This window comes from Alosa alosa, chromosome 14 (genome assembly GCF_017589495.1).
Source record: "Alosa alosa isolate M-15738 ecotype Scorff River chromosome 14, AALO_Geno_1.1, whole genome shotgun sequence".
NCBI classification, from domain to species: domain Eukaryota; kingdom Metazoa; phylum Chordata; class Actinopteri; order Clupeiformes; family Clupeidae; genus Alosa; species Alosa alosa.
This window is the reverse complement of record NC_063202.1, coordinates 21,093,226-21,116,024: the sequence shown is the minus strand read 5'-3', so window position 1 is coordinate 21,116,024 and position 22,799 is coordinate 21,093,226. Positions and strand designations below refer to the sequence as shown.

Sequence of the window (22,799 nt, the reverse complement as noted above, 5' to 3'; positions counted from 1 at the left end):
AACACAGAGGTGGTCACCTCTTCATGACATCACAGAGAAGCGACAGGTGGCCGAGGAGAACACAAAACACTGTAAGCAGAGGGATTATGTGCATCTTTATTAGTCCTGATTTCTGTTGCATGTTCTGTGCTTGAGGACAGTAACAATTCTAAATCTGCCCAGAGACGGAATGAGACAGAAATACTAAGGCACTCAGCAGTGCAAATACAAAAGGACTGCATCAGTTAAACACACACATTAAATCTCAACCAAGTGGCAATCATATATATTTAGTTTTCAAGACCATTGATTAAAAAAATTAAACATTTTATAGAATTAAGTGTCACTTTCCCATAACAATCACACACACAGACTAGGTCTCGTCCCAGCTCTGACAGATGAAGTGCTTCTGACTGACTGAACATGACAACACAAAGTGCAGGACATGATGGAAATGTGGTGAAAGAACATCAATGACCATATTGCCTCAAAACAGATGGCACACAGAACACACACACACACACACACACACACACACACACACACACACACACACACACACACACACTTGATTTGACAACCATTACACATACATAAATCAAAAAATAATGAAAACTTTATCCCATCTTCTGAAGGGGAAAAAGTACTACGATCAATTGTATAATTACATTTTTTACATGCTTAAACACAAAGCTGGTAGTGATGTAAACCATCAAATATATTCAAAATAAATACTATGTCACCTCAAATGCAACTGTACAGCATATGGACAATAAATATAGATTGTAGAAAATACATCCTGCATTTCTATGCATCTTGAAGCTCTTCCATCTTCATAGAAACATAAATGTACAACTTATTCATATAATTTGAAGTGTTAGAGTTAGGTGATTGCGGTGTAAATTCATAACACTGACATACTGGCAAGGCCCTGCCTCATTCAATCACTCAACAACCCCCCCAATCATCCACCTCGCCCTCCACACATACCCTTCTTGCTTTTATTAAGACTCAGATGACCCTGAAGGGTCAGCAGTGGACTAAACTGCATTGTCAGCAGGCTTGCTGGGCACCTTACAGTCCTCACCCTCTCCCTCGCCCCCTCCAGGCCCTTGTCTCTGGCCCTCCTCCTGCTCGGAGAGCTGCAGGAACTGAGGCAGCTCCAGGTGCTCCGCCCTCAGCAGGCCGCGCTGGTCCTCCACACGGCTGCTCTGAACACGAGACAGCACCTCCATCAGACCTGGGGCAGAGGGGGACAGGGCCAGGGCCAGGGGCAGGGGAAGAGGTAGAGGGGTAGGGGGCAGGGGTAGAGGGGCAGGGGAGGAAGAGAGAGTTTCGAGAAAATTAATTCCTTACTGTATTTTTCATTTTCATTGTGTGTGTGTGTGTGTGTGTGTGTGTGTGTGTTTGTGTGTTTGTGTGTGTAAGCACGAAGGGGATAGGAATATAGTGGAATAGGACAGGGTAGAGCAGTGTTGATAGAGATAGAGGAAAAGATGGAGATGGAAAAACAGACTAAAAAGAGAAGATAAAGAGGGAGACTGAAAGAGAGGAAGGGTGAGGGAATGAGTGAAGAAAGCAGGGTGATTTGTGAAGTGTGAAAGAAGAGAGAGGAAGAAAAGACTCTGAGGAATATGCAGTTAGCTGAACATCATTCACACAGCTCACTTATCAGCAGTTAGCTGGACATCATTCACACAGCTCACTTATCAGCAGTTAGCTGGACATCATTCACACAGCTCACTTATCAGCAGTGAGATCATAAACATCAGACTCTGTCTCACCGTCCATGTCGTAGGGTTTCCTGGTTCTCGGGGAGCCTTTCGGGCCAGTAGCCTGTGGACCTCTCTGGCCTTCAACACTCCCTGAACAACCAACACGCAAACAAAAGTAGATCTGAAACAATCCGTTCTGCTTGAAACCAAATCGCTAAACCACTAGTGGACAAAGAGGGCTTTGACTTCATGTCCTCTTCTCAGAGCAGAGAGAAGAACTGGACGCCAGGTCCTGGCCGGGCTCGCAACAGCTCAGATCGCTCCGAGTCTGATCCGAAGCGAAGTGGGTGTTTTGTCACAGCGTGGCGAGTAGGACTCTGGGAGCGCTGAAGTCATAGTGACACGGCACAACAACAACCCAAACGCACTCAGACAGGCTGCCCAGGAGGCAGGACACAGGCGCGGGCACACAGCTACAGTACATGCCCAGAGAGGGAGTGCTAAGGCACTCGCGCTTCGCTAAACGGTACCGTTTAATGCCCCTTCATTCACTTGGACTAGTGGTCGCCATGTTATATAAAAAAAAAAAAGAAAAATACCAAATGTAAACAGCACAACATTTTCCCATTGGAATAAGCTGAAGCGGTCAGAACATTTTCTGTACGGTTACGATGCAGAGATATACTGTAGATTCACAGCCCACAAGAGAACAGGAGGGTGAAGGCTTTGTTCACCTTTGACTCGGTCCAGACATATCGTCTTGTTGGCCAGGCGGAAGACACTGGTGTTTAGCTTCAGTGGTTGCTGTGATCCACTCTGAAGTAAAGTGAAGTGAAGGAAAAAATGTTGGGATGGACATGAGGATTTACATAGTATAATTCAGCAGAACCATGGACAAAACAATCTTAGCAGAGGACATTTGATACAGTTTTATCCCACACTCAAATGCTGATTACAAACACTCTCTCTGAAGTAATTCAGAATAGCCATTTCCTTACAGGCATATTTTGTGCACATGAGGCCATCCTTAAAAATATTTTCGTTTGCCGTAACCCGACCGACCCTGTCAATTTAGAACCGACCCACATATTTATTTTTTCCCCTTTTAGTCCGACCGACTTGCCGGTTGTAAACTTGCGTTAAGACCGACCGATTTGTTTTTACTCTAAACAACCAATACAAATAAAATACTATTTATTTTAGTAGGCCTAAGTATTGTGAATATAAATTGCCTACATACAAACGTAGGCTCTCTTAAATAAAACCCTGTGGCGTCATCTGTACACCATTGGTTTACGCATGTCACACTATGGCCTATACGCTTCGTTTCATTCACACAAACATCTCGACAACGCTCATTACTTGGCACGAAGTTCTGGAAGAACTGTGCCCAGATCTTTTCCCATTCCTTCTCACCTCTAGTCTAACGGTGACCGTGTTGAAGAATTGAAATTGGTTGTGGTCTATTCAGTATTTCTCAAAATATGAGTCCGCAAGACTGATGGTCCGGAGTCGTGGAGTGAAATTAGGCCCGGTTCTTCGTCTGATAATTTGCTGCGAAGTTGATAAAGATACCGCAGGCCGACAGAAAAAAGAAAACAAACGTTTCTGCTATCGATGTCATTAAACATGGAGCCATACAATAAAGTGGTGGTATGGCGTTCATTCAATGCAGGCGTCTCTTGTGAGAGAAACTGAAAATAATCAATAACGTTGGTATCAAAGATTCGGGCTTCAACCTGTTGAATGCTATTTAATTGTTTAACGACACTTGATAAAAGCGGCGTTGATTTTGGAACTTCCATAGAAACAGAGCAGAGACTGTATAATACACTATATAGCACTGAGTATTGTATAGTCAAATTTGAATATAACGTGGCCAAACGCTATTGTAGCCTTCTTTCTATCTGTTAAAGATCAACAGATCAGTGATTTACGCCTATCTGCTCGCCAAAAAAGCTGGTATTGTGTTTCCTGAATCCTTACATTCAGGCATTCAAATTAAACTTCATTAAAAAACATATTTTTTTTTTTCTCCATACCAATGTATGATGCTTGCACGAGGGAAACATCCCAAAACAATAGCACCCATATAATTGTTGCTGTTTTGAGAAGTATTTCTTTTCTTATGCAAGCATCATGCAACCATGCAAAAGTAATGAAACTAATTATATCTTACATTACTAAAGCAGTCCTCTGATGTGCATGTCACAAAATATTTAAGTGAAAGTGCATGTATAACAATCTAGGCATAATAATGATTGTGATAATGATAATGACAATTTGATTTGGAGGGAGTGGGGTTGGGTACGTGTAGATGAGCCTTATGGCCCCAAAGTCTGCCATGACTGGGCCTCAGGTCAAAGAAGTTTGAGAAAGGCTGGTCTACATAACCTGCATCAGATTGAGGTTTGCAGTGATGCGCCTGAAGGCACGGGTTGAGGACCCAGTCAGTTACATCACAATATGCACAATTGTTTAAATTCATACCTACGTAATCACCATGACCAAAATTGTACTTTTTTTTTACTTTGAATCTTGAAAAATCCAACTACATGCCACCATTCTCTCTCTCTCTCGCACACACACAATCTCACCATGGTGACGAGAGCATCCTGGGGGGGGATGTCATGTTTCTGTAACAGTGTAGCGAGAGCATCCCGCAAGGTTTTGCTGGACTTTACAATGATACCCACCGTTTTACCAGTGGATTTCACCTCTACCCTGGTAACACAAACAACAACAACCCACACAACGCTATTTCAGTTTTATGATGACACCTTTGTGTGTGTGTGTGTGTGTGTGTGTGTGTGTGAGTGACACACTTACGCAAGCGTCACCCGGACTTCCAGAGACACCTGCTGATCGTTCAGCACCGAGCTGTCCTGTTCCAGTGACAGGGGTTGCTATGGCAACAAGAAAAATATGATATTGCCTCAAATGTTCACTGGAAATAGAGGTTTGGTTCTTTTTAATGTAAACACACACACACACACACACACACCAAAGTAAATGCCATTATATCATTCATAAGTCTTCAATGAACCTGAGGATGGACAACTGTGTGTCATCTAATATCAAGATCTCTGAACCTATCTGCCTGATAACCACATAAACATTCAATGCTTAACATTGTGATGCTCTGTTTTGGCTAAACTTTAACATGACTGGAGTACAGATATATAGTATTTCAAACCATTAATATCCACTCAGAGAGCAAAACATGACTAGTTGTAGCAACTACAGTGACACCCTGAGTATGAAGACTGAAGTACATCAGACAAATGTAAAACCTAAAAGTTAAGAATGTTTCAGCCCTTTTCAACACACAATAAAAGAGTAAATGTCTATGTTTATGAACTCCACCAGTACATCAGTCAAACTAGACACAGCCACAGCATCCATTGCCTTAGCTTCCACTGACCTTGTCTTTGCCGTGCAGGTAGATGATCACATCTTTGAGAGGGAAACCCCGTTTGTCACAGAGTCCACCCAGCATATCCCGTAGCGGGTGGCCCGGTTTGGTGGGCACCAGGCTCCCCGTGCCATCCGGGAGGTGCACGTAGCAGTACTTCTCTGGACGCCCCACACCGGAGCCACCACTAGAAATCAGGTCCGCATCCCACAAACTGGCTCGCCCATTCTTTACATGAACATAGAGGACACATTAGATATCAACCAATATCTTCAGTGGTAGCACCATCATACAGTACAACGAATATTTTTTGAAGATGAACAAGTGGTGTGGTTTGTTTTTGGATTGAGGAAGACATCTCACCTCGGATTTACAGTGCATGTACCCAAGCTCCACACTACTGGTCGACTTCACCGAGATCTGGGACTCGTTCCGGTTCAGGGCAACACGTTGGAAGGTTACATCTGCTGAAATTTACAAAGAATTTAAACATGATTAGAGTGTGTCCATGAGAGGACCAGGCGGGGGTGACACATGCTACGTCACCGATTTTGATGAAACTTGGACAGTTTGAAGGGTCCACCTAAAAACTCAAAAAGCCAAAATAGTACAAAATGTGAAACAACCCAGGGGGAGTTAGGACCGCCTCCTTGTTTTAGGGCAAAAAACCTCAAAAAAAGGCCCGAAATTGCATAAAATGTTGACATCCCTCCTGCTGTCAGATTTAAACACAGCAAAGTAACAATCCATGCCATCAAAGGTCCATCCAAGGTTAGTTTAAAACTGGAGTTACAAGGCGTAAGGTGTGACGGGTGTCAGTCCAGGACTGCACATGTCCACTATGTCACATGCTTTTTGGCGAATACCCAAAAAATAGCAATATTCAAACCTGAATATCTCCGATGAGCAACCTCCTTTTTTCAAAATTCTTTCTGCACATGAAAGGGCCATCTGTGGACTTCATAAATCAAAAGAAAAATGCTCGGCCTTTTTATTATTTTTTTCGTGGTAACCGCCAGAATAGTTGGATCCAGCCAGTGATTTCAAATACATATCTACTTCAATGATTGGTTGAAAATAATGCTTAGGTCATTTATGGTGGACAAATGGAGATATATTATCATCAATCATGTCTGCTGATCAAATCCAAGCTACATTTAATGTCCTGAGTGTAATATATTCCTTAAGGTAGCTCAAAATGATATCATCGGGTGACATACACCAGTATACCCGTAGGTCTAATTATGACCGCCGCGCAGCGAAGCAGCGGTCATATAGGTTTAGTCAGATTTTTTTTTTTTTTTTTTTTTTTTTTTTTTTCCGTCAATGATTCCAGGGACACTGAAAGACCGGGGTACACGAAACTTGGTGGACATGTAACCCCACATGGATAGCATGGAACCATCGTTTTTCGTTTTGATCTGTAGCCCCCCCGCTGAATTGGACCCCCCGAAAGGAGGGTAGGGCAGATACAGTTTTCTGTGAATATCTCGAAAACCGTAGGGTTTAGGAGGACCATTTTTTTTTGTATGTTGATCTCAAGGGGCCATGTCAACCCATTCCATAACCACTCATTTCATGTATAGCGCCACCTAGTTAAACACAAAAAAGTAAAAATGAGGTGGTGTAATTGAAGGTATCTGTGACCTAACATAGTCAAAACTGCACGAAATTGGAAGTGTAGGATCATTATGACACCCTCTGTATGCACGCCAAGTTTTGTGGAATTCCGTTCATGGGGGGCCAGACAATAAATTAATTTATGTTACTATACACCAACTGGCCTGTAGGTGGCCGGAGACAGTTTTCTGTGAATATCTCGAGAACCGTGAGGGCCTAGGAGGTCCACCTTTTTTTTGTATGTTGGTCTTAAGGGGCATGTCAACCCATCCCATTACCACTTATTTCATGTATAAGCCACCTAGTTAAAAATTAAAAAAGCAAAAAATTAGGTGTTTTCATCACAATATCTCTGGCTGACAAGGTCAAAACTGCACGAAATTAAAAATGTAGGATCATTATGACACCCTCCGAATGCATGCCAAGTTTTGTGTACTTTTCGGTCAATGGGGGGCCCTACAATAAAATAACTTATGTGTACATTTAGTGGCGTACACCAACAAGGATTCGGGACACTGAAAGACCGGGGTACACAAAACTTGGTGGGCATGTACCCCACATGGATAGCATGGAACCGTCATTTTTTCGTTTTTGATCTGCAGCCCCCTGCTGGACTGGACCCCCGAAAGGAGGGTAGGGCAGACACAGTTCTCTGTGGGCAGACACAGTTCTCTTTTATGGTATGTTGGTCTCAAGGGCCCACATCAACCTGGCTCATAATCACTCATTTGTGATTTGCACCCCCCCGGTAAAAAATGAAAATGCAATATTATTCTGCTTTAATCGCCCCTATCTTCAGTTAAGATGTTCAAAACTGCACCAAATTTTATGTGTATGATTGACCTGGCATTCTCTAGGGGTCTGCCAAGTTTCGTAGAATTTCATCCATGGGGGGGTCTAAAAATATTAGGTTATGTGTACATTTAGTGACTGTACACTCATTGGCCTGTAAATGGCGGTGCACACATATAAACATGCACACACACAGGCACCCACATACTATTGGTATTAGAACGGCCGATACATAATTACAAATCAAAAGAAAGCCAAAATAAATATTCATCATCATCATCATGGCTGCATTTTCAGTATATAAGCGATAAGTAGTCGTTTGTCCACTAGATGGCGCATCGTTGCAGTGAGACGTAATTTTGTTGGAAGTTAAAAGTGGGTTGGGGAAAAACAATGGACACTTCCTACAAGGACTGTAATTTACCGCAGCTTAACATCTAATAAGGACAGGACGATGTTCACATGAAGTGTAATTCCCATTTCTTCTTGAAGCGAAATAAATCTGAGGATGTTTTATCGGACATGCTTGGTTTTACTGCAGGAATGCGTTAATCTTGTAATATCAATAAGGACCTAGGTCATGTTACCGTTAGCGTTGGTTGAGTGATGGAGGCCCATTTGATTGATTGCATTTGTAGAAAACTATAAAATGCGGTTATACCAAGCAAATTGATAGCAGCACTGTTTGTATCTTTTCGACTGTCATTTATTGCACGCGTGCTACAAAATCATTCTGTGCAATGGAAGATTTACCAACGTTACACCGGCCTGATACAGTTTTGCCTATACATGCGTGAGACTGAGACGCCTGTTTATTTTGTTTTAAGTGCGTGCAGGGTGTGAGAGGGGAATCGATGTGCTTTGATTCCAGCTTGGTAGTTGTAATCTGTGAAATTAAAAAGCACGTGTGTGTGAAGTATCCAAACAATGACACCTTCATTTCATTATGCCTGCTTTTAGCAACACACCTTAAGATACTGTGTAGTGGGTCCCATTTAGAAGTGGCTACTTCATTCGCGCTTTCCTTGACTCATGGAGCTGCGTGAATGTTATTACAACTTTGCCACGATATGGCAGTTTATGTCCGCTTGATACTGTAAGTCGTAAGCCATTGGTTTCCAAATGAGATTTTATTTGTGTCGCCAGCATAGCCTATTGACAATTTATGTTGTACATAGGCCTACCTTATAATCCTACCTGTAGCTTAGGGAAGCTAACAGCTTTCTATTAGGATCTAGTTTGTTAGTTACAGTTTTGTCATAACTCCCTAATGCATTTTTGCATTTAGAATAGCCAGAGCGTGTATATCTCAATCGGAAAATTAAACAATATTGGGTGCCTATGGACTAGGCTGTGTGAACCCAGCCTGATCTGCCCGCTATTTATTTTTTGATTTCTTAAAAGATTGAGCTTGGTCTGATGAAAGCCAGACTAGCCATGGACCTCAGTTACACAATGCAAGGGAACATGAATCAGCCTATATTTGCACGAACAATAACGGACAAAAGCTCTTCAACTTTGGCCCGTTAAAATGTGTATGAACAGTCTAGCGACGCATTTCATCAAGGCCCATTTGGACATGTCAGTTATTTGCACCACTGGTTAGATGTAAAACAGCATTTCGTTTCAGACTACTGTTACTTAATTTGTGCATTAACAATTACGTTTCAGACTACTGTTACTTAATTTGTGCATTGACAATAAAGTATTACATGAACTAAAGATGACTAAAATCTTATGTAGAAGAAGAAACATTCACAAAAAATCCATCCATCCAAAAATGACCTTTGTTTTTGATAGCTGTTGAAAACGGCATGGAACTGACAGAGATGTTTTTGTTTATAAATACATAAAAAATAAATAAATAAATAAAATAAATAACATTATGCTGATACCTTTTGCTTTTCCCAAATACAATGTAGCAGGTGTAAGTGACCTTTCATCAATCCAGTTGCAATGGATGAACTGTGATGAACTGCCCTACTTGTGATTGTTTAGAGATTTTAAAGGTTTTATAACAATGCTACATCTTCTTTGGCTATTCTACAATCTATTCACCTTTTCAGCACCAGTAGGCTACTTTCTGTGCAGCCGCACACACACACTCAGGCATGCCAAACAAGCATACACAAAAGTTTCAAGAGTGGAGGATGGAGTAAAATATGGAGACAAATTGAAGTGTGATTTATTTTCGCAGAATGGATGTACAGGACTGAGCGGCGGTCATATTTTGTACCGCTATGCGGTACATCTAGTTTTTGCAAATGTGATATCTTCAACATATCTCTGGGCTAGAAACAGTCACTGGGACTCAAATAATAACTTGTAACATTTTGATAGTCAAAGGTCAAAGGTCAAGGTCACTGTGACCTTATGTACATCCCATTGTGGTGAATAAACCTCTAAAAATCCCTGACATAATTGCAAATGTGATACAAACATTCACACTGGCCCTTTCTGAAACCAATCCCTACCAACTCCCCTAAGTTACGGTGTGCACCCAGGTGGGAATCACCCTTACAAGTAAATCGAGTTCTCCATGTAAATGGGAAAATGTTTGCGTTCTTTTATCACTTTTGGGTGCTATAGGCTAGTTGGAACTGCTCACCTCAATGAACTATGATAACCTATGCTAACAGTGGGTGCTTCAGACTGAGGTACTGCACACACACAGATGAGAAGGGTATGTATCATCTTATCTAACTCTGGCAGAGACAATAAGATAATTTCCCAAAATGTTGGCGTGTTCCTTTAACACTTGGTTAGGAGTGCAAGTGGCTAGGGAGAGAGTGTAGCTAGTTTCGGAAAGGGCCTTTCACTCACAGATAACAAATTAATTTGAATTTGATGGTCAAAGGTCATAGGTCAGGGTCATTGTGACCTCACATTCTTGTGAGGAATGCCTATAGGAAGTTTTTTTTTTCTTTCAAATTCGGCACACACAGTCACTTACACTCAAAGATGAACTGATTAGATTTGAGTGGTCAATGTTACTGTGACCTCTCAAAAAAACAACATGGGCCTACTGTATTTTTACAATATCCTGAAAACACCTTGAGGGAGTTATTTCAAATTTAGCACAACTCAGGCCCTGTACACACATAACCAGATATTTTATATGTTTGGGTCTATTGTCCACACATAAACAGTGTTTTAGCCCACACAGATATTTTTTTTAAAACCTTCTAAAGAGAATGCTGGTTTACTTGGATCTGTGGACATCCAAAATGGAGATTTTTACAAACAAGTATATACGTATATATACTCTTTTGATCCCGTGAGGGAAATTTTGTCGCTGCATTTATCCCAATCCGTGAATTAGTGAAACACACACACAGCACACAGTGAACACACATAACAGTGAGGTGAAGCACACACTAATCCCGACGCAGTGGGCTGCCTGCTACAGCGGCGCTCGGGGAGCAGTGAGGGGTTAGGTGTCTTGCTCAAGGGCACTTCAGCCGTTCCTACTGATCGGGGTTCGAACCGGCAACCCTTCGGCCGAAGCACTAACCAGTAGGCCACGGCTGCCCCCGTGGACAAGGACATGATGGTTACCCCGTGGACAAGGACATGATGATTACTATGGATGGGTATTGGGTGTTCGTATATAGCAAGTCAGTCAGTACTCTCCTGGGCTTTACTTGTTTTGTAGCCTATTGTACCTCGATGTCCATCCATCGTAAAAACATGTCTGTAGACCCTGCTTATTAGTACAAGTTGTTTTAAAGCAGAGACTCTGATATGGTATAACCACCTAGCTTCATGTTAGGGTCCCACAAGGAAATCTGTCTGAAACATTGAAAACATGATAATGTACATTACTTGTGAATCTGTTTCCATTGCATGCCACATGGCCAGTGGTTAAAGTGGGATTTGGCAGGTGGGGGAACCCTAAAATCCAGTGTCGGTGCAACGGGGAAAAATGACTCACCGTTGGACAACATATTGAGTATCGTGGTGTAGCAATACTTTTTAGACAAGAATTGATAGCTTTTCGGGTCACCTCTGTAAACACGAAAATTAACTCCCCAATTATTTTAACAATATAATCGCACTGTATCGTTGGTATGAAAGAATATATTTATTATTAAATTATCCGAGGTGGCGGAACTGCGTTCCTCCCACTTTAATTCCTGCATATGACCGCTGTCTGCTGTGTTGGGCTAATGGAACAGTGCTAATGGAGTAATGCCAAGCTAGATTAACATTTTCCAATGTTAAAACCATTTATCACATGAAAAATAACAATGTTATTATCATGTGATAATAACAATAATAACAATACTCTGTGTTTCCAGGATATCATGTTCAAGTTGTAAAAATATTTTTTTGTGAATAGTGAAATAGTTCACAAATATAATCAGCCACAAAACTTCTGTTAGACTTTTTTTGAGGACGGTCACTGAAAGAAGCTGTAACAAATATTGGAGGCTGCTGAAAAGGCAAGCCAATGGCTATGGCACTCACATGCTATTTGGGGTCATGTTGTAACCTGAATTGACTCTGAGACGCTGCTGCTGTGTTTCTGGAGTGGTAGTTGTTGGTGCCTACATCAAGGGGGGCGTGTCGGGCGGCTGTGTATGTTGTTGATCAGATCATAAGTGTCCACAGTAATGAAGAGGAATGACTGGAGAATTTATGATATTGCTTGGTATGTTGGTATGTTGCTGATCGGATCATAAATGGCCATAGCAAAAAACAGGAAAGACTGAAGAATTTGTGACAATGGTTGGTAGTTGGTATCTAAATATCTGTTGGTATTTGTTGGTGTCTGCATCAAAGGCTTGCGGTTTGACTGGGTATGTTAATGATCAGATAATAAACCACCAAAGCAATGAAGAGGATTGACTGAAGAATGTGTAGGTATTTGTGGGTGCCCACATCAAGGGCTTACAGTTGGTCTGGTTATGTTGCTGATTGGATCAGAAACTGTGGGAGCAAAGAAGAGGAATGACCAAAGACTTTGGTGGTACTTCTTGGTGCCCTCATTAAGGGTTGGGGTTTTGTTTGTTGTATAGTTGCTGATGGGATCATAAATGGCCACAGCAAAAAAGATGATTAACTGAAGAATTTGTTGGTATTTGTGGGTGCCCACATCAAGGGACTGCAGTTTGCTTGGTTGTGTTGCTGATCGGATCATAAACGGCCACAGCAAAGAAGACAAATTACCAAAAAATGTGTCGGTATTGGTTGGTAGACAACCTATCATGAGTGTGGAGGGAGCTGGGTCTGAGATGCCAGATACCACTGTTGAGCCTTCTGGAGGTCACCGATGAATGACGAAGACAAAAGTGCAAGTGAATATTTGTACCAAATTTGAAAAAACATCCCTACAGGCATTTATGATATACAATTTTCTCAAGAATGCAAGGTCCTTGACCTCGACCTTTGACCACCAGATTCAAATATTTGTTATCTGTGAGTCAAAGTGAATATTTGTATCACATATGAAATTATGTCAGGGATTTTTTGAGATTTATCCACCACAAAGGGATATACATTGACCTTGACCTTTGGCTACCAAAATGTTACAAATTATTATTTGAATCCAAGTGACTGTTTCTAGCCCTGAGATATGTTGGAGATATCACATTTGCAAATATTGGACCTACGGGTATACTGGTGTATGTCACCCAATGATGTCATTTTGAGCTACCTTAAGGAATATATTTCACTTAGGACATTAAATCTAGCTTGGATTTGATCAGTAGACATAATTGATGATAATATATCTCCATTTGTCCACCATAAATGACCTAAACATTATGGTTCAACCAATAATTAAAATAGATATGTATTTGAAATCACTGGCTGGATCACACTATTTAGGCGGTTACAACGACAAAAATAATAAAAAGGCCGAGCATTTTTCTTTTGATTTATGAAGTCCACATATGGCCCCTTCATGTGCAGAAAGAATTTTGATAAATGGAGGTTGCTCATCGGAGATATTCAGGTCTGAATATTGCTATTTTTTGGGTATTCGCCAAAAGGCATGTGACATAGTGGATACGTGCAGTCCTGGACTGACACCAGTCACACCTTACGCCTTGTAACTCCAGTTTTAAACTAACCTTGGATGGACCTTTGATGGCATGGATTGTTACTTTGCTGTGTTTAAATCTGCATTTTATGCAATTTTGGGCCTTTTTTTGAGGTTTTTTGGCCTAAAACAAGGACGGGGGCCTAACTCCCCCTGGGTTGTTTCAAATGTTGTACTATTTTGGCTTTTTGAGTTTTTAGGTGGACCCTTCAAACTGTCCAAGTTTCATCAAAATCGGTGACGTAGCATGTGTCACCCCCGTCTGGTCCTCTCATGGACACACTATTTAAATGAATATGAAAAATGCAGGAGGATGTAGCAGTATTTAAAAGACCGGACAAGTAGTGTGACATTTTCTACTAAACTAATGACATAAAAACTGACAGCTGTGGGACCTAAATCAGTGAAATGGCTAGCCACCACACACTACTACACATACCACACTGTTAGCTTTTGGCTACCTGTGGTAAGATTTATAGGAACAAATGGCAGCACAAAAGCACATTCATGTCCCCACTGTAGTGTGTACCTCCCCATGATCCTCTTTTCTCCAGCCTCTTCCTCCTGTTGGCCTTACTGTCCGAGGAGGTCAGTCGCGTGTCCAGCTCCTGCACACAAAGTCACATTGTTCACAGTGGGCTAAATCTGTCTGTCTGTCTCCTGATTTAACCTGCTTTACTAATGAGCTCTTGGTAAAAAAGCAGCGTACATGACACATCTGGTGTTAAACTGTCCGTGTCACAATATGGAGAGTTCAAGCCCGCACAACAAATCACACATGACAAAAACACTGGTAGACCTGCAGAAACACATAGACATAGGGTGTCCACTGCATAGTGTGTCCGCTGGGTCATCTGCAGGGCCTTGGGTGTTTACCTTCTTCCTGTTGCTGATTGGTGTGATGCACTCTCGGGAACCCTTGCTGTTGTCCAATGAAGGCAGCGGTTTCCCCTCAACACAGGCCAGCATGCAGCCCTGGTAGAGTGGCGAGCGGACGAACCGTGCATAGCTATCCATCTTCATCAGCTTAAAAATCTGACCAAGAAAGGAACCAAAAAGAGCAGTGCTTACGGTAAACTCTCCAACGAAAACAAGGCCAGTGACACACATGCACACAGACAAGCACGTACACAGTGAGAGAAAAAAAGAGACAGTGAGAGAGACAGAGAGAGAGACAGAGAGCGAGAGAGAGAGACAGAGAGAGAGAGAGAGCGAGAGAGAGACAGAGAGAGGTGAGTGAGAGAGCGAGAGAGAGAGAGCCGTAGAATGACATTCCAACACATGCACAAGCATGCTCACACACACAAACACACACTGTGATACCGCCATGAACAAGTAGCTGATGGGATTCCCACTTTCACCACACATGAACTTGTCTATTCATGACTGCTGATAAGAAATCCTAATTTGAATGACGGCCAAAGTGTAAAGTGCCTACGGAGTCTCATACTGTATTATGTTATTTTCAGGTGATCGACATGTGTGCACCTGGTCTTGGGCTTTTTGAAACATGGCTGTTGTTGGGCAGTCCAAGGCACTCTCGTCTACGCGGGCCGTGTCATCGATGTTGACAGCATGAAAGGAAGTGTCTACGAGATAAGTGTCGTAGATCAAACGGGCTTCCTTCTTCAGCTGCAGAAAAGAGGAAACACAGGGTCAAAAGCAGCAGACACCATCATTGTGGAGGTTAACCCACTTACAGTTCTCACATGAACAGCAAGCTCACATTTTCAGAATCCTGTTTGCGTTGCACTCCTAAGTAGGTTTGACGGATATAAATTTGAGTGACGTGGGAATATGTTTTTTATGCAACTGGTCTATTTTTCAGGCTTTAAAATGGCCCATTACTGATGCGCGGACACCAATTATGGGCATATGGGGCCTTCAAATGGATCATAAAGTTATATGGTTATGTTCATCTGGTTCTGTATTGCTCAAGAAGACACCAATGCGAAGGCAGAGCATAATTTGTGCAAATGCTTATAAGACCAATAAGATATGGTTTGTGATTAGGTTTTCCTTTAATCATTGTAAGGTGTTTGGGTCAGTTGGACCCATTTTCAATGTTTTCTAAAATAAAAGAAAAATGTATTATTTCTTCTAATTCATTGGCCTTAGCTCATTTTCTGTGTAGAACATAACAAATAACTTATTTTCAATGACTGCACACAGCACACCCCTTTTCACATAATTATATGAGGTGTTCAGGTCTACTGGACCCGAATGTAATAATTGTAGGTGCTATGTACCTTAACTGTGTCCTCCTCCTAACTGAGCCTGCTGTGTGTGTGTGTGTGTGTGTGTGTGTGTCTGTGCGTCTCTGTGTGTGTCTGTGAGTCTGTATGTGTGCTTGTCTGAGTGTAGGTGTCTGTGTGCCGGAATATTGTCTTTCTGCACCTGCTATTGCCACACAAAGTTACAAAATTGTTACATTTCAAGCACATTCACCTGTTCTGATTAAGTTCTAAGAAATAAGCACCAATAACGATCAAAAATATTGTTTTACCTTTTCTATAATGGAATGTCCTCGTTTTCTCACAAAAAAAACAACAAAAATGATCAAATGATCATAAATGTGATCTCACAGGGGTAAATGGCAAATTTGAACCATTAATGATGTCTATATCATTGCTAATTGAGTAATTTTACATAAATTGTTGTAATTGTTGTTTTTACATAAATGGCTGTATTGATTTAAAAGCCTAATAATGTGGTGGGTCCACCAGACCCGGGAACATTGGTTGCGTAACAAACATATGAACACCTTACAAGGGTTAATCCTTTCCAAGATGTTCACACAGTGTGATACGGCACTGTCAAACCAAATTGTGCAGAACCATAGATGAGTGGAAAAAACACTGATGTCTGTGCACTGGTGACAGACGCATTGACAATGTCAAAATGCACTAACTTCTCCCTTCCCTGCTGTGACAAAGGCCAGTCTCCCAAATGACACATTTCTCCACAGGCCAGTCTCTGTTTTTTACCTTACCGCATTAGTTTAATCTTACAGTCTCTGTTCATTTTGTTAAACTTTAAATCAAATCTGAGGAACTCTCAGGCTTACCAGTACACTTGTCCACCAACACTCCACCATATCACTTTTCATCTGATAGGCATTTATATAGAATACTGTACACATGCGCACCACCACAAAAAAAAAAAACTGATTTATGACCATACATAAAAGCATGATGCTGTGCAGCCGGTAACGTCTTTTTTTCTATATAAAAATTATCCATGTGTGCCTGGATCACCTTTCTTCTTGATACGTGCTGTTTTTGAGGTGCATTTCCAGTCCCCTACCTCATCCACCTGGCTCTGTGGGATTAGCCGGAACTTCTCGCAGGCTTGCCAAAACAGGATGTTCTCTGCACTCACTTCGGACTTCAGAAAAGCCTGCCGGAGACAATGACACGTGTGTGAGACAAAGCAGGCCAAATCATGGGCAGTCATGAGTTTAATTTGAAGTCAACGAAAATATGTGTAGCTGCTTGCACATGTCTCTTATCAGCCCACTATTGCACCACTGACAGGGCAAAACGCTGAGCTGGAACACACAGACTGTGAGTAACATGGGAGTTGTACAATCCCCAGAATTGAGTCACAGTGACATCCCTCTTAGTCACCATTAGCTGATGGTGAAGTGTGAGGTTCCGGTATGTCTTGAGGGTGATCCTGAACACCAGTTTATACACATGTGTGTGTGTGTGTAAGTTGTTTTTGATGAATGAATAAACCTAAATGTATTTAGAATTTGTAACATGGGATTCATGGGAGTCATGTGACAAGGGATCATTCTACAAACACACATGTATGTGTAACCAATGTGCACACACACACACACACACAAACACACATATATGATATCCTAAAGTAGCTTCCTTACCGTGAAGTACTCGATCCCCGTCGGGTCCTCCAGGAGCTTCTCAAAGCCCACGGCCCAGCTGACCACTTGGCTGGCAGACCCGTCACTGCTCTGAACCCCCGAGGTGCCGAGGCTGTGGCTGCTGCCTCTGCTTGACAACTTCGACATGTTCAGCTCTTATGAGGCCGAGAGGGTCAGACATGAACAGAGAGAGAGAGAGAGAGAGAGAGAGATACAGCCAAAGAGAGAGAGAGACAGCATGAGAGACATAGAGGGGCTTCCCTATACATAATACATTCACATTATTTCTCTTTTTTTTGACAGGATGTGATCAATCTGATCTGATAACCATCTGACAGGGAAAACAGGGGAATAGACTACTTTTTCATATGGTCCAGAGTAACCGATTTCAGCGTCCCCCAGTAAACACATACGTACAGTCAGTATCTCTCTGTCTCCCCCTCTCCCTCCTCCCTCAAAAGTATAAGAAAAAGGATGTATTGTCATATGTATGTTGTGATGCATGATCATGTATGCTGACTGAAGTTTTTATCCACTGGTTAGAGATAAGGCATGTCTAAAAGCAGAGGTAAAACCCAGTCAACTGCCACCTGTGTCAATGTTCACCTTACATGACATCTGGCTTTTAACATTTCCACAAAGTATGTTGTTTTGGTCATCCTGTTATGTAGTAACCGTTTGTGGTGGCTGTAACGGTCACCCCCCCCCCCCCTCTCTCTTTCTCACACACACACACACACACACACACACACACACACACACACACAGCTGTGGTCTTACCTCCATCCGACACAGCCTGGGTCTGCCAAAATAAAACAGAGACAGGCATCATACCCCACAGCACACGCCCAAAGCCACCATCACAAAGACAGCAGAAAATCACATTAGAGCAAGGGTCCACACAGAAGATTTGTGCTTACTAGCAGCATGATATTTTGATTGAGAGGACTTTTTTTTTTAAAACCGCTACACAATTGACACGTTCAAGTAAGAGTGACTGTTGAACACAGGAAACAGGTGTGCTTCTGCAAACATGTTTCATTCAGGTTTGGAGACATTGCATCTTTGAAGGTGGTGTGTTTTGTTAAACAGCTGCATATGCCATTAGCCATATGGTTTTTAACTAACTTAATGAGAAAATGCATTTTGTTTACAATTGCAGTTAGTTCTGCTATTAATATATTACAGAAAACACATGCTGATAGACATGACCAGGACGATAACACATTTGATGTATTATGAAGCAAACACTACTGCATTACACAAGGGTCATCAAACCATTACCATAAATACAGTAACTGTGGCCACAATGCATCCTGTGGTACATGGCAGTATCTCCGCAACGGTACTGTACAGTGACCAGACAGTGGGCATGAATAAGACTGTTGCAAATTCACTTCAAAGGTATTGGCCACATATGATGGATTTGGAGGGATGGATTTTTATTTTTTACATCATTTTGGCTAACTTCACATTTTACTTCTGATGCTGAACTTTGCCAAGTTGCCCAACGTAAACAATTTAAACAAAGACTCTGCTGGAAAGGTGGCAGCCAATGCAGTATCTTAAAGTAGAACAACCAAGGACAAACAACAGACTAATGACACGCCAAAGGGGAAATCATTATACCTCTTTGTATATAGACCACTAGGATTCTACTACAGCTCCCATATATGCAGATGAGCTGTCACAGCCTGTCAACTCCACATCATTGATTTCCTGTCACATATCTCTTTTTTTCATTTGATATTGAAATAGCAGAGCTTTACATTTCATCAGTGGCAGATAAATGAAAAGCAGATAGTCCCTAGTGGGAAAACACGTGAACTAAGTGCTGCTGATCAAATGACTACAGTATACCAGAGCCACTCTGGTACCTCTGGTACCTCTGGTACACTCTGGCACCCATCTAAACATCCCCTCAAAGGAATGTTGAACTCACCATATTCCCAGGTGGAACTTCAAGGCTTTTCATGGTCTTTGACATACCAGCTGTATCACATGAAGTATCCAAACACTAACTCCAGCCGAGACACACCCTGTATCAATATGCTCTCACACCCTCGCAGAGATCATCTCAAGTCACTTCCTGCCTGACTTCCTGTTTGCAACACACAAGAGGAAGTGCGGTTACTCTGGCAGAAACCCACTCGCCTGAGTTTTCAGAGGGAATCGGAGCAGCACAGCAGCTATGTATGGCGTCCGTCGGTAGACGGTCCTTATACCCCGGGACGTTGTTTTTATTAGCCAATAAATTGATTATTTTGAGGACAGCATTCAGCGACATCACAATGGGTATACGGATCGTCCATCGCCAGTTTCCCTGTGCTGTTGGCAGTGGGCCCAGTGATGGCTCGGTTCTGGTTGGCAGCCTAGCACACAACAGACCCATACCTGATGTGGGACACATTCATGCCCGACTCCAGCTCTATCAAAGTGGTACACACATACACACCTGTGCTCTGAACCAGGCTCAAGGTAGAGCAGTAGCTTGCCTGTCTCCCTCATCAGTTTATTACAATATTTCAGTGGTTCCCAAATGTAGAGCCACATCCAGGGGAAAAAAGAGCAAGAACCCTAAATGACTACCCAACCCAACCCAACCCAACCCAACCCAACCCAACCCAACCCAGCCCAGTCCAATCCAGTCGAGTCCAACTACTGGTCACATTAAGTGTGGTAATGCCCTTCCAGCATAATGGTCTGTACCTAAGCTAATTGATTGGTTTTAATTAATATTTTAAAATGTATAATTAACAACAAAACTAAGTAAACAAAGAAACCAGCATCCGCTATCAGCCAAATTGTTGATTTATACATTGGTACCAATATCGGCCCAAAATTTCACAATCAATGCATGTAGTGTTAAAAGTGTTAAAATGCCAAAGAAACCAAAGAAAAGCTATGCTAAAGAGACCAAAGAAAAGCTGTGCTACAGCTGATGGACATCTCTTTTCTTTTTGTGTAAATTAAAATTGATCAATTAAGATTGAAAATATTAGCCGACAGCTGTTGTGCTACTGATATATTTTGTTCATTATATAATATGAAATGAATATTTTTGATTTCTTACAGATCAATCAATCAATCAATCAATCAATCAAGCTTTATTTGTATAGCACCTTTCGTACAAGGTTGTAATACAAGGTACATCACAGTGATGTTCCGATCAGTTCAGTTCATCTCATTCAATATCATTGTTGCACTGCAATAAACCAGTGTTTTGGGGCACTTAACAGAGCCCTGAGACCACAGCCCCCTAGGACAAACATTAACGTGACAGGGGCAAGGAAAAACACCCTTCCCTTTTAGGAAGAAACCCTGAGCAGAGTCTCGGCTCATAGGAGGTGGGGAGGGTTCCCTGCCTGGGGCTGGCTGAGTAGGGTGGTGGAGGTAGTTACACAAGTGCAAGCAAAGTCTACATACAATTATCAAACATACATACATACATACATACATACATACATACACACACACATACATACATACATACATACATGAAGCACTCATATAAGCATATCAATAGAATGACAATGATTTTGTTAGTAATGAGCTCATTTCAGTAATTGAAATAACAAGGGATTAAGAGTAGGGAAAATAAAGTATATCAGGAGAAAACTACGTTAAAAGGTAGCCTGTCTTGAGATTCTTCTTGAAAACATCAGATAGGCTATTGCACTTTGGATTTGGATTGCCAATAAATAAATGTAGTTTAGTGCCATTGGCATTTTTCGCATGACCGATTTCTTTAGTAGGCTATTAAACATGCCTATACCCGTTGAGGGTCAGATGCACGCATGCCTCAACATGTGCACAATTTAACCCAAACTGCTGTCCCAGTTAAAATTAAACCAACGCTAACTGCTCAACAAGCACCAACCAACGTCTCTGAAGTATGTCTAAAACGCAATTTCTCTTACCCTGGTGTCAGAAGCTGTGGATCTTTTTCGGACACAAGTGTTTGGTCTGCATTCACCAAATTTTCGATACAGCAGTTTCAAGCGAGGTAAGAGTTTGCTGACGCCTTGCAGAGCAACCATTCTGTTAAAAACACGAACAAGCATAGTAAACAAAATATGTAAGACCAAACTGTACAATAACATAAGCGTACATCATGCAATTTTTCTTTAGGCACCAACTCGTGCTCACCTAGGCTATTACTAATACTAATGTCACACCTCATTTCCACCACACGTCATGCAGGTAAACCGTTCGTCAGTCAGGGGGTTGGGCTTTACCGACTGGCCAGTTGTGCCAATGTTTGAGAATGGTAAATGGCAATGTAGATGAATTATTCTTCTTCGGGCGCACTAACTATAGGCCAACATGAATATCTGCTGTAGGCCTAGTGCGAGGATTTTAGCCTACTTTACAATATGGTTCTATAGTTTCCTTATTTCACTTATGGCTGACGAGAAAACCAGAATGTTTTTTGAAGATGTTAAATTCAACAGACTCAAACGTGTCACCTGGTGGCCATAGATTAATTGCCTGTATGTATCGGAATGAACTGTCAAATCAAAAAATCACTTTTCAACCCACTTTGCAGAAGAGATGTAAACTCTAGCCTAAAATAAAATATTGAAAGGATTGTTTGAAGAGAAATCCTTTGGGAATATAGCTTTGTAGCAATGTAGCTCAAAAGGTGCTATTTCCCTTATGTATAGGCTATAATGTAGCCGCTACATCACTCTTAAAAAAAAAACAACAGCAGCAACAAAACACCAACAACAATTGCACAAACAGAAAGGAAGACATTAACATAATATATAACAGAAAAACATAATTTTATGAGATACATTTAAACCAATGATGTGTGAAGTGAGCCATCTATCTGTACCATTTAGACGTTTGCAGCTTTAGAAAATGGTGATTTACAGTACAGCTCACCCTGTCCAGTGCCCACCCAGGTCAATAAAGCTGCTGCTGCTGCACACTACTGTATATGGAATAATAGAACATCACTGATGGATTCCAAGAATTTCCCTCTTCATCAAGGCCCCTATTTGGATCATCATTTGCATTCTTATCTGTGTTGTATATCCCACTGTCACACTCTACTCTGTTCTCTCTGCTTCCTGTGCTGAGGGCTTGCTTAAGCTGGCTCCTGGTTAACTTTCTTTTTTCTGTTCAACTGGAAAGGCCTCGGGGAAACACTTAGAACAGGTAACATGCTTCTAATTAAATACAATGATAGCAAATACTCCCTATAAGATGTAATGTATACTATATGTTATGAATACAATGATAGCAAATACTTCCTCTGAAGATGTAATGTATGTGTGTGAATAATATATGTGTTGAATATTTAAGAGCTTTGGTGTTCTTAAAAAAATCTGTATT

At 41.6% G+C, this 22,799-nt stretch overlaps 1 protein-coding gene across 5 annotated transcripts; it reads right to left on the bottom strand.

Annotated features, from left to right (window-relative positions):
* Window positions 1–75: 75 nt before the first annotated feature.
* On the bottom strand, window positions 76–21,778 carry rgs14a (regulator of G protein signaling 14a). 5 transcript variants are annotated; one of them, XM_048263363.1, is made up of 15 exons: window positions 21,635–21,778; window positions 21,377–21,497; window positions 18,237–18,258; window positions 17,457–17,611; window positions 16,874–16,966; window positions 15,056–15,199; window positions 14,444–14,602; window positions 14,097–14,175; window positions 5,473–5,576; window positions 5,119–5,337; window positions 4,524–4,600; window positions 4,292–4,418; window positions 2,429–2,510; window positions 1,764–1,844; window positions 76–1,219 (listed from the first exon to the last, which is right to left on the bottom strand). In XM_048263363.1, exons 1-15 carry the CDS (start codon window positions 21,637–21,639, stop codon window positions 1,020–1,022), a joined length of 1,668 nt encoding a protein of 555 aa, XP_048119320.1. In that variant the 5' UTR covers window positions 21,640–21,778; the 3' UTR covers window positions 76–1,019. The 5 variants fall into 5 exon arrangements, with proteins under 5 accessions (XP_048119320.1, XP_048119321.1, XP_048119318.1 ...); XM_048263364.1 differs by having other exon boundaries at window positions 21,606–21,777; XM_048263361.1 differs by lacking the exon at window positions 21,635–21,778 and having other exon boundaries at window positions 21,377–21,576.
* Between the last annotated feature and the right edge of the window lie 1,021 nt (window positions 21,779–22,799).